The 11,323-nt window shown below is 42.6% G+C and overlaps 1 protein-coding gene across 1 annotated transcript; it reads left to right on the top strand.

The window, feature by feature from the left end:
* Positions 1-6,127: 6,127 nt before the first annotated feature.
* LOC112613549 (zinc finger protein 709-like) lies at positions 6,128-10,395 on the top strand. Its single transcript, XM_025369181.1, has 4 exons — positions 6,128-6,160; positions 6,875-7,001; positions 7,203-7,263; positions 8,305-10,395. The coding sequence occupies exons 1-4, from the start codon at positions 6,128-6,130 to the stop codon at positions 9,704-9,706; spliced, it is 1,623 nt and encodes a 540-aa protein (XP_025224966.1). The 3' UTR covers positions 9,707-10,395.
* The last annotated feature ends 928 nt before the right edge of the window (positions 10,396-11,323 follow it).

Raw genomic sequence — 11,323 nt, 5'->3', positions numbered from 1 at the left:
GCTCACTGCAACCTCCACCTTCCAGTTACAAATGATTCTCCTGCCTCAGCCTCCCACGTAGCTGGGATTACAGGCACCTGCCACCACGCCTGATTAAGTTTTGTATTTTTAGTAGAGTCGGAGTTTCACCATGTTGGCCAGGCTGCTCTTGACCTCCTGACCTTGTGATCCACCTGCCTTGGCCTCCCAAAGTGCTGGGATTACAGGCATGAGCCCCCATGCCCAGCCAATTTTTGTATTTTTTTAAGTAAAGACAGGGTTTCACCATATGGGCCAGGCTGGTCTCGAACTCCTGACTCAGGTGGATCCACCCTCCTCAGCCTCCCAAAGTGTTGGGATTATAGGTGTGAGCCACCACACCCAGCCTAATTTGGCTTGTTCTTAAATCTGGGTGCCTCAAAGTGGATTACTGCAGTTTACTGCTGTGATCCCAACCTATTGAGCCCCTACACCCAATATCCAACATTATGGAAATTACTGACTCCGTCCAACGAACAAGTGGTAGATATTCTGGTGTCACAGATTTGTATAGGTTCTATTCAGTCTCTATTTCAAGAGACTCTTAGCTGCAGTTTACCTTCACCTTTGAAGGGATTTGGTCCACCTTTATCTGGTTTCTTTTCATGGCACCTCAGTAGCCTTGCTATTGCAGTCTTTGCCAGCAAGATCTAAATTTTATGTACCTTTCTCCAGGAGCACAGGCATGGCATTACATTGAAGTCATTGCTGGCCAGGCGCAGTGGCTCATGCCTGTAATCCCACACCTGTGGGAGGCTGGGGTGGGAAGATCACTCAAGGTCAGGAATTTGAGACCAGCCTGGCCAACATGGCAAAAACCTGTCTCTACTTTAAAAAATGCAAAAATTAGCCCGGTGTGGTGGTGAGCGCCTGTAATCCCAGCTACTTGGGAGGCTGAGGCACAAGAATCACTTGAACCTGGGAGGCAAAAGTTGTAGTAAGCCAAGATTGTGCCACTGCACTCCAGCCTGGGTGACAGAGCAAGACTCCGTCTCAAGGAAAAAAAAAAAGTAATTGGTTTCTGGGGACAGTCATTTGACATCCATTCAGGACATACAAATATTGAAAGAAAAGAGCTTACAAAAAGTGGAAGGGCCATTGCCCCATCTAGAATGTAAGACACACTGACACCTTGGCTAAATTCCAGAAAATTAAGTGGTAAGCAGAGGACTCGCATCCTCCCTGACATAGTGAAGAAATAGCGTGTTTTTTTGTTTTGTTTTGTTTTGTTTGAGACAGGGTCTCTCTGTCACCCAGGCTGGAGTGTAGTGGTGTGATCTCGGTTCACTGCAATCTCCACCTCCCAGGCTCAAGCGATTCCCATGCCTCAGCCTCCCCAGTAGCTGGGATTACAGGCATGCACCACCACGCCTGGCTAATTTTTTTGTAGTTTTAGCAGAGGCGAGGTTTTACCATGTTGGCCAGGCTAAGAAATAGCTATTGACTTTTTCGCCATCACAATATCTTTTAGAGTCTTTTGTTCTTTGTTCTGGAGGCAACATAATTCTTGTGCTCAAATTTTAATTAAATCCAATTAATGCTGTGACTTGCAGGTTAGCCCACCTCGAATGGGTATTTCTACCACAGAGGCTTCTAGACTGTTCAAACTGCCGTGCAATTAATGCCCTCAGACTCCTTTACTATGAAGGCCTTTTTTTTTTTTTTTTTTTTTTTTTTTTTTTTGAGATGGAGTTTCGCTGTTGTTGCCCAAGCTGGAGTGCAATGGCACGATCTCGGCTCACTGCAGCCTCCGCCTCCCAGGTTCAAGCAATTCTCCTACCTCAGCCTCCTGAGTAGCTGGGATTACAGGTATGCACCACCACACCTGGCTAATTTTGTATTTTTAGTAGAGACAGGGTTTCTCCAGGTTGAGGCTGGTCTCGAACTCCTGACCTCAGGTGATCTGCCCACCTCGGTCTCCCAAAGTGCTGGAATTACAGGCGTGAGCCACTGCGCCCCGCCAGACTATGTAGGCTTTAGCAACCCCTTCTTGTGGCCCCTGTAGGTAGCCAGATGGTCATAAGTTGTCCACAGGCTTCTGATGCAAGCCCACACTATTTGCCAGTACCATGTTGAATAGAAATGCTGCATGAGGGGACTCCCTTGCCTTGTTCTTCATCTTACTGGGAAAGTATTTTGTTTTTCACTATTAAATATGATGTTAGCTGTAAGTTTCTTGTAGATGTTCTTTCTTAAGAAATAGTAGTTTCTCTCTATTCCTAGTTTGCTATCATAAATGGAAGTCGTACTTTGCCAGATGCTTTCTGATTTTCATTATCCTCCCTTTCATTTGTGATATTAGTAATTTCTATCCTCTTTGTTTTCTTCAGTTAGCTTGACTAGATTTTTATCAATTTTATTCATCTTTTCAAAGAGCGGGCTTTGGTTTTGATTTTTTTTTTTTTATTTCTTGCAGTTTCACTATTTGAAAAAATTTCTTTTCTTTTGCTTACTATGGTTTTAATTTGCTTTTTCTAATTTCCTAAAGCACATGCTTAGATAATTGATTATATATTTTTCTTCCTTTCTAGTGTATCTGTTCAGTAGCATATTTGTCCTCTATGTACTCTTTTTTTGCTGTGTCCCACAAAGGGGTGTGTGGGTGTGTGTGTTGGGGTGTGTGTGTGTGTGTGTGTGTGTTGAGATGGAATCTGACTCTGTCACCCAGGCTGGAGTTCAGTGGCACGATCTTGGTTCACTGCGACCTCTGCCTCCCAGGTTCAAGCAATTCTCATGCCTCAGCCTCCCAAGTAGCTGGGATTACAGGCATGCGCCACCATGCCTGGCTTATTTTTTTGTATTTTTAGTAGAGACGGAGTTTTGCCATGTTGCCCAGGCTGGTCTCGAACTCCTGACCTCAAGTGATCCACCCACCTCAGCCTCCCAAAGTGCTGGGATTATAGGCATGAGCCACCACGCCCAGCCCCTACAAAGTTTAATAGGCTGTATTTTCATTCGTTTATTTTTTATTTTTTATTATTATTATTTTTTTTGAGATGGAGTCTCTCTCTGTCGCCCAGGCTGGAGTGCAGGGTGGAGCACAGTGGTGTGATCACGGCTCACTGTAACCTCCACTTCCTTGGTTCAAGCAATTCCTCTGCCTCAACCTCCCAACTAGCTGAGATTACAGGTGCACACCACCATTCCTGTCTGATTTTTTTGTATTTTCAGTACAGACAGGGTTTCACCATGTTGGCCAGACTGGTCTTGAACTCCGCCCACCTTGGCCTGCCAAAGTGCTGGGATTGCAGGCGTGAGCCACTGTACTCGGCCTGTCCTTCCTGTTTTTTTTTTTTTTGCCTACTGGATCTCTTAATTACTGGTAGGAGGGTGTTGAAATCTCAACCATAGTCATGGATTCATGTATTTCTCCTTGTAGTCGTATCACATTTTGCCTTGTGCATTTTGCAATTTTTTTGTTATGCACATACATGCTAAATATTACACATAGATTCTCTGTGTCCTCTTAGAGAATCAACCCCTTGGGCGGGTGCAGTGACTCACGCCTGTAATCCCAGCACTTTGGGAGGCCAAGGCGGGTGGATCACCTGAGGTCAGGAGTTTGAGACCAGCCTGGCCAACATGACAAAACCCTGTCTCTACTAAAAATACAAACATTAGCCAGGTATGGTGGTGCGTGCCTGTAATCCCAGCTACTCAGCAGGCTGAGGCAGGAGAATCACTTGAACTTGAGAGGCAGAGGTTGCAGTAAGCTGAGACCATACCTCTGCACTCCAGCCTGGTCAACAACACGACTCCGTCTTAAAAAAAAAAAAAAAAAAAATGCCGAGTGCAGTAGCTTACACCTGTAATCCCAGCACTTTGGGAGGCCGAGGCGGGCACATCACCTGAGGTCAGGAGTTCGAGACCAGCTGACCATTGTAAAGTGAAACCCTGTCTCTACTAAAAAATAAAAAATTAGCTGGGTGTGGTGGCATACACCCATAGTCCCAGCTACTTGGGAAGCTGAGGCAGGAGAATCGCTTCAACCCAGGAGGCAGAGGTTGCAGTGAGCCAAGATCGTGCCACCACATTCCAGCCTGGGAGACAGAGTGAGTCTCCATCTCTCCAAAAAAAAAAAAAAAAGTTTCTTGTAGACAACATATAATTAGGTAGGTAGTTTTCTTGTAAATAACATACTTTTTAATTTTCTTTGTGACTTCTGTGTTTGACTATTTACCTTACCTGATTTCATTTATTTCTCTCTCTTAACATATTGATTATGCTTTTTTTTTTTTTTTTTTTAAACTGTTGTAATGGTTGCCCTTGAGTTTTCAGTATACAACTATCCTAAGCCCTCTTTCTGGCAATCTTAGGCCACTTCACTGGTTGCCCAAGTAACTCATAATAGAGTATTCCCAATTCTTCCCTCCCTTATAACAATGCTGTTACTCATTTTACTTATCCATAAACTGTACTTACATGTTGTAGCTATTGTTACTTTGAACAACCTGTTATCTGTCACATTAATTGAGAATGAGAAAATGATTATATTTTATTCCACTTATGCCTTCTCTATTGCAGTACCTTTCTTTGTCATTTACCTTCTTTCTGGTGAATTTAACATTTCTTGCAAAGCGGGTGTACTCGTGACAGATTCCCTCAATTTTTGTCTCAGAAAGTACTATGGACTCACTTGAAGGATAATTTTGCTTGATACAGATGTTTTTCTTTCAGAACTTTAAATATTTCACTCTACTTTCTCCTTGTATGGTTTCTGAGAAGTTCAATTTAACTCTTATCCCTCTTCTCTAGAGAGACTGGGGAATCACTTCCTTCTTAAATTGGAGAAAGGGCATTTTTATGTTCTTTTGGAAGAAACCTCTGCTGAGAACATTTTATACATTTTATAATCATGTGTAAATTCATCATTTCATTGTGGACTTTAACGCACTTTATTGTAAATTGCAAGTCTTTTTTTCTTTCTTTTTCTTTTTCTTTTTTTTTTTGAGATGGAGTTTCATTCTTACTGCCCAGGCTGGAGTGCAGTGGTGCCATCTAGGCTCACTGCAACCTCTGCCTCCCGGGTTCAAGCAATTCTGCCTCAGCCTCCCAAGTAGCTGGGATTACAGGCGTGCGCCACCACGCCCGGCTAATTTTGTATTATTAGTAGAGACAGGGTTTCTCCATGTTGGTCAGGCTGGTCTCAAACTCCCGACCTCAGGTGATCTGCCCACCTCGGCCGCCCAAAGTGCTTGGATTACAGGCTTGAGCCACCATGCCCAGACTGTAAATTGCAAATCTTAACCTGTTCCTCAGGGTCAGCAAGGCCCAAGGTTAACTGTAATGGTTCTGCTGGAAAGAGCTCTTTTGGCACTTTGCCATCTCAGGATGGCATGCCTGAGCTTTAACTTCCCAGTAACTTAATAACTCCATGAAATGGGACAATAAAGTCTCTGATAAATATTAACACAAGTGAAAATAAACACTTCTCTCGGGTGCAGTGCAGTGGTGTGATCTCAGCTCACTGCAACCTCTGCCTCCCAAGCTCAAGCGATTCTCATGCCTCAGCCTCCTAAGTAGCTGGGATTAGAGATGTGCACCACTACACCCAGCTAATTTTTTTTTTTTTTTTTTTTTTTTTTTTGAGACAGAGCCTCGCTCTGTCACCCAGGCTGGAGTGCAATGGCACCGTGTCGGCTCACTGCACCCTCCACCTCCCAGGTTCAAACAGTTCTCCTGCCTCAGGCTCCTGAGTAGCTGGGATTATAGGCATGCACCACCACACCCAGCTAATTTTGTATTTTTAGTAGAGACGGGGTTTCACCATTTTAGCCAGGCTGGTCTTGAACTCCCAACCTCAGGTGATCCACCTGCCTCAGCCTCCCAAAGTGTTGGGATTACAGGTGTGAGCCACCGAGACGGGGTTTCACCATGTTGCCCAGGCTGGTCTCAAACTCCTGAGCTCAGTCTGCCTGCCTCGGCCTCCCAAAGTGCTAGGATTACAGATGTGAGCCATTGTGCCCAGCCAACTTCTCCAAAAGAATATTTTGATTGAACTGGCTGGATCTGACTACCTTGAATATCCTGGAGGACCTCAGGACAATATGGTCAGGTAAATATTGTTGCAAGTTTGATTTCCACGTGTTTCTTGTTCTCATGTTTAGTGATGGGAATAGTAGAAAAAGCTTCTAGTTCTTCAGTGTGCTTTTATTCATTCACACATTATCCAGAGTTGACCCTGTGTCTCATGGAATGTTGAGTGATGTGATGTATAAGAAGATGAGGCCGGGCGCGGTGGCTCACGCCTGTAATCCCAGCACTTTGGGAGGCCGAGGCGGGCGGATCACAAGGTCAGGAGATCGAGACCATCCTGGCTAACACGGTGAAACCCCGTCTCTACTAAAAATACAAAAAAAAAATTAGCCGGGCACGATGGCGGGCGCCTGTAGTCCCAGCTACTCAGGAGGCTGAGGCAGGAGAATGGCGGAATCCCGGGAGGCGGAGCTTGCAGTGAGCCGAGATCGCGCCATTGCACTCCAGCCTGGGGGACAGAGCGAGACTCTGTCTCAAAAAAAAAAAAAAAAAAAAAAAGAAGAAGATGAGTTTTTCTCACAAAGAATCGATGGTCTTAAAATGGAATTTTTTTGTACAGCAGTTCTCTCACTTCTCCAAAGTGGTCTGGATCCTGCCATTGGAAAGCAGTATGATTGTGATCTCAGTGAAAGTGTAGAAATAATTTTCACGTGTTCATAAATTACTGAGGGAGTGTGGCCAAAGAGAGTTCGGACAACAAATTCATAGAATAAATCCCTGGAGATCACAGAATCATCGTGAACATCTTATGACTTGAGTACAGTTGCCCAGTGCTGTCAGTCTCACCCATTCTCCTTTACACACATTTGGAATGTTTTAGGACTCAGTGACCTTTGAAGATGTGGCTGTGAACTTCACACAGGAGGAGTGGGCTTTGCTGGATCCTTCACAGAAAAAACTCTACAGAGATGTGATGTGGGAAACCTTCAGGAATCTGGCCTCTATAGGTAAAAAGGAAATCATTCTATCATGTTCTTGAATGAATTAGAGAATACATTTTTCTTGGATATCAATGCTATTCCAAGATGTGGAATGTGAAAGGGCAAAATTCTTTTGTAAATCAGGCATGGTCACAGATGGACCTAGAATCTAATACTTTTTCTGTAATTTCTAATAACTTATGATAATTTTCTGGGTCTGCATTTCAGAAACAAAACAAAAAGAATGGAACACTGAAGAGCAGTACACAAACCAGGGGAGAAATCTCAGGTGAGTCACACTCAGAAAAGAAAGCAGCAGTATTCGAGGAGAAAATCTTAGTATGTCATTAAATTTGATAATTAAGGAAACATAAGTCAAGCCTCAAATGTATCTGTTCTTAGAAAATATTAACCCAGCTGGTGCAGTGGCTCACGCCTGTAATCCCGGCACTTTGGGAGGCTGAGGCGGCCAGATCACCTGAGGTCGGGAGTTCAAGACCAGCCTGACCAACATGGAGAAACCCCATCTCTACTAAAAATACAAAATTAGCCGGGCATGGTGGCACATGCCTGTAATCCCAGCTACTCGGGAGGCTGAGGCAGGAGAATCACTTTAACCCGGGAGGCAGAGGCTGCTGCAGTAAGCCGAGGTCACGCCATTGCATTCCAGCTTGGGCAACAAGAGTGAAGCTTCATCTCAAAAAAAAAAAAAAAAAAAAAAGAAAATATTAACCCAAAGTGCTTTCTTAAATATGACATAGATGTTCAGTGTTTGAAAAATAGTTCACTTAGAAACAGTATTAAGAAACCCATATATGGTCCGGGCGCGGTGGCTCACGCCTATAATCCCAGCACTTTGGAAGGCTGAGGTGGGTGGATCATGAGGTCAGGAGTTCAAGACCAACCTGGGCAACATAGTAAAACTCCATCTTTACTAAAAATACAAAAAGTAGCCAGGCGCAATGGCAGGTGCCTGTAATCCCTGCTACTCAGGAGGCTGAGGCAGAAGCATCACTTGAACCCGGGTGGCAGAGGTTGCAGTGAGCCAAGATCGTACCACTGCACTCCAGCCTGGGCGACAGAGTGAGATCTGTCTCAAAAAAAAAAAAAAAAAGAAACCCATATATGAATATCACTGTTTTCATAACAGCTATGTTTGAGCTCGCTTGCAGAGTCACAGCATTCAATACATTCACGTCACAAGCAATTTAGACAAGACAAAAAAGTCTATACCTTCCCTGAAAGTGGAAAAAATAGTTATTCTAGTATCAGTTAATAAAGAGAACATCTTTAATAAATGGACTATTAATGTGCTGCTCATTTTTTACAGAAATCATATGGTAGAGAGACTCTGTGAAAGTGAAGAAGGTAGTCATGGTGAAGAAGGTTTCAGCCAGATTCCAAATCTCAGTCTGAACAAGAAAACAACTTCTGGAGGAAAGCTTTGGGAAAGCAGTGTATGTGGAAAAGTCTTGAGCCATCATTCATCCCTTAACACACACAACGGATCTTACACCAGACACAAACTGTATAAGTGTCGGGAATATGGAGAGAAGCCGTATAAATGTAAGAAATGTGGGAAACCCTTCAGTTATCTGCAGTCTTTTAAAAAGCATAAGAGAACACACAGTGCAAGGATAGTCTACACATGTAAGGCCTGTGGGAAAGCCTTCAGTTGTCAGCGTTCTTTCCAAATACATGGAAGGACTCACACTGGAGATAAACCCTATCAATGTAAAGAATGTGGAAAAGCATTCCGATATCACCAGTCCGCTCAAAGACATGAAAAGGCTCATACTGGAGAGAAACCCTACAAATGTAAGGAATGTGGGAAACCCTTCATTTACCGCCATTCTGCTCGAGCACATGAAAGGAATCACACTGTACAGAAACGCTATGAATGTAAACAATGTGGAAAAACCTACATATCTTCTGTAGGTTTTCAAGCACATGAAAGAACTCACACTGGAGAAAAACCCTATGAATGTAAAAAATGTGGAAAAGTGTTCGTGTATCACAACTCTGCTCAAAGACATGAAAAGACCCACACTGGAGAGAAACCCTACAAATGTAAGGAATGTGGGAAAGCCTTCAGTTATCACTGTACTGCTCAAAAGCACGAAAGGAATCACACTGCACAGAAACACTATGAATGTAAACTGTGTGGGAAAACTTACTTGTCTCCTTTAGGTTTTCAAGCACATGAAAGTACTCACACTGGAGATAAACCCTTTGAATGTAAAAAATGTGGAAAAACATTTAGATACTACTACTCAGCTCAGAGACATGAAAGGACTCATACTGGAGAGAAACCCTACAAATGTAGGGAATGTGGGAAAGCCTTTTATTGTTGCAGTTCTGCCCGAAGACATGAAAGGATGCACACTGCAAAGAAACAGTATGAATGTCAAAAATGTGGGAAAACATACATTACTCTTGCAGGTTTCCAGATCCATGAAAGAACCCACACTGGAGAGAAACCTTACGAATGTAAACAGTGTGGGAAAGCCTTCAGTAGTTCCAGTTATATTCATATACATGAAAGAATTCATACTGGAGAGAAACCCTATGAATGTAAAGAATGTGGAAAACCCTTCAGTTTTCTTACAGGCTTTCGAGTACACATGAGAATGCACACTGGAGAGAAACCTTATAAATGTAAGGATTGTGGCAACGCCTTCATTTGGCGTGCATCCTTACAATACCATGTGAAGAAAGTGCACACCGAATAGAAACTATAAATGTAAAATATCAAAAGTTTTGCAATTTTAACGATTTTCAAAGTTGATATGAAAGTTCATACTGGAGGGTAGTCGCATGAATGTAAGTAATACAGGAAAGCCTGATATAACTGAATTCAGCTGTAATGCTCCAGAAAATTCATGCCATGAAAAAATTTTATAAATGTATTTATCAGTGCCACGTCCCTTTTTGATTCTAGTTTTTAATATATTTTTATTTTAAAATATTTTTATATATGTGTATATATTTGTAGAGACAGGCAACATTATCTTGCCCAGGCTGATCGCCAACTCCCCTGACCTCAGTAATCCTCCCACCTCAGCCTCACAAAGTGCTGGGATTATAGGCATGAGCCACCACACTGGGCCAGTTTTTTTGTTTTTTTTTTTGTTTGTTTGTTTGTTTTTGAGATGGGTCTTGCCATGTTGCCCAGGCTGGCCTTGGACTTCTAGGCTCATGGGATCCTCCCACCTCAGCTTCCTGAGCAGCTGGGACTACAGGTGTGTGCTGCCTTGCCTGGCTTAGTGCCACATTCTTAAAGTGGATCTCTGTACTGTGGGTTCCCACTTATTTTCATAAATGAACATTGAGGTGAGATTATTCTGTAAATACTATTTAAGAAATAGTGCAGAGGTATAATTGGTAGTGTTTTTTCCTTAAGTTAGTTAATAACATTTTTTCTCTTAATAGTTCTGTAAGTAAGGAAGAGGCCATTGAAAAATGACAGTTTGGTACTGGGAGTTTCCTACTGGCATCCTATGGCAGGTACTGGCTTTCCCTTATCCATTATGTATATATTCCACCTTCCTCAGGAGAAAATCTTTCTTCTTTTTTATTAGGAGAGCCTTATTTTATTTCCCTTGCTAATGAATAGTGGGCCAAGGTTATACAATATAGTCTTATGTAAATTATTTCCACATTTTACTCTTTCTGGCCAAGATATGGATGGTAGACTTTGAATTAAGAAGTGACATCTGCGATAGGACAACACAATCTAGGTTGGACGTGTCCCTCTTAGATTGTGTTATGTCATTATGGGTAACGTGAACTAAGTCTTCTAGAATCTATTCCCTTTTGGATTTTATGTTGGAATTCAGCAGTAGTCTAACTGACATGAAAGTTGGAAGGCAGAACTGAAGAAGGCATTAGTCAGGTTTTGGACCCATCTACATGGAGACAGACAGGAAAATCCAAACTGCAAATGGATCTTTGATGTGAAGATTGTGGAGACATCTGTGGAACCCGACCCCTCTGAGAAAACAGAAGTAGACGGTGGTGTTTTAAAGAAACTCTTGATTGTCAGGACAAAGTATCAGGAAAACAGGCAGGAGGCCAGTGTCCATGCAGTCCCCTTGCAGCCTTCTTAAGTTCTGCCTCTCAGCTTTCATGTCGTTAGGCTATTGGTGAATTCTAACATGGAAACAAAAAGAGAAAAGATTCTAGAAAATGTAGTTAACATTACCCATATCAGCATAATCCACCAGGCAACCAATTAAAACTGTCATGGTTGAGGGTATTTTCTGTTGTTCTGACTACCCTCATCTCTAGATTATATTCAAATAAGATCTAATTTGCATAGTAAATGCCTTATTCTGTTAATACTGGTA

This window comes from Theropithecus gelada, chromosome 19 (assembly GCF_003255815.1).
Source record: "Theropithecus gelada isolate Dixy chromosome 19, Tgel_1.0, whole genome shotgun sequence".
In the NCBI taxonomy this organism is placed as follows: domain Eukaryota; kingdom Metazoa; phylum Chordata; class Mammalia; order Primates; family Cercopithecidae; genus Theropithecus; species Theropithecus gelada.
This window is presented reverse-complemented; position numbering and strand designations above follow the sequence as displayed.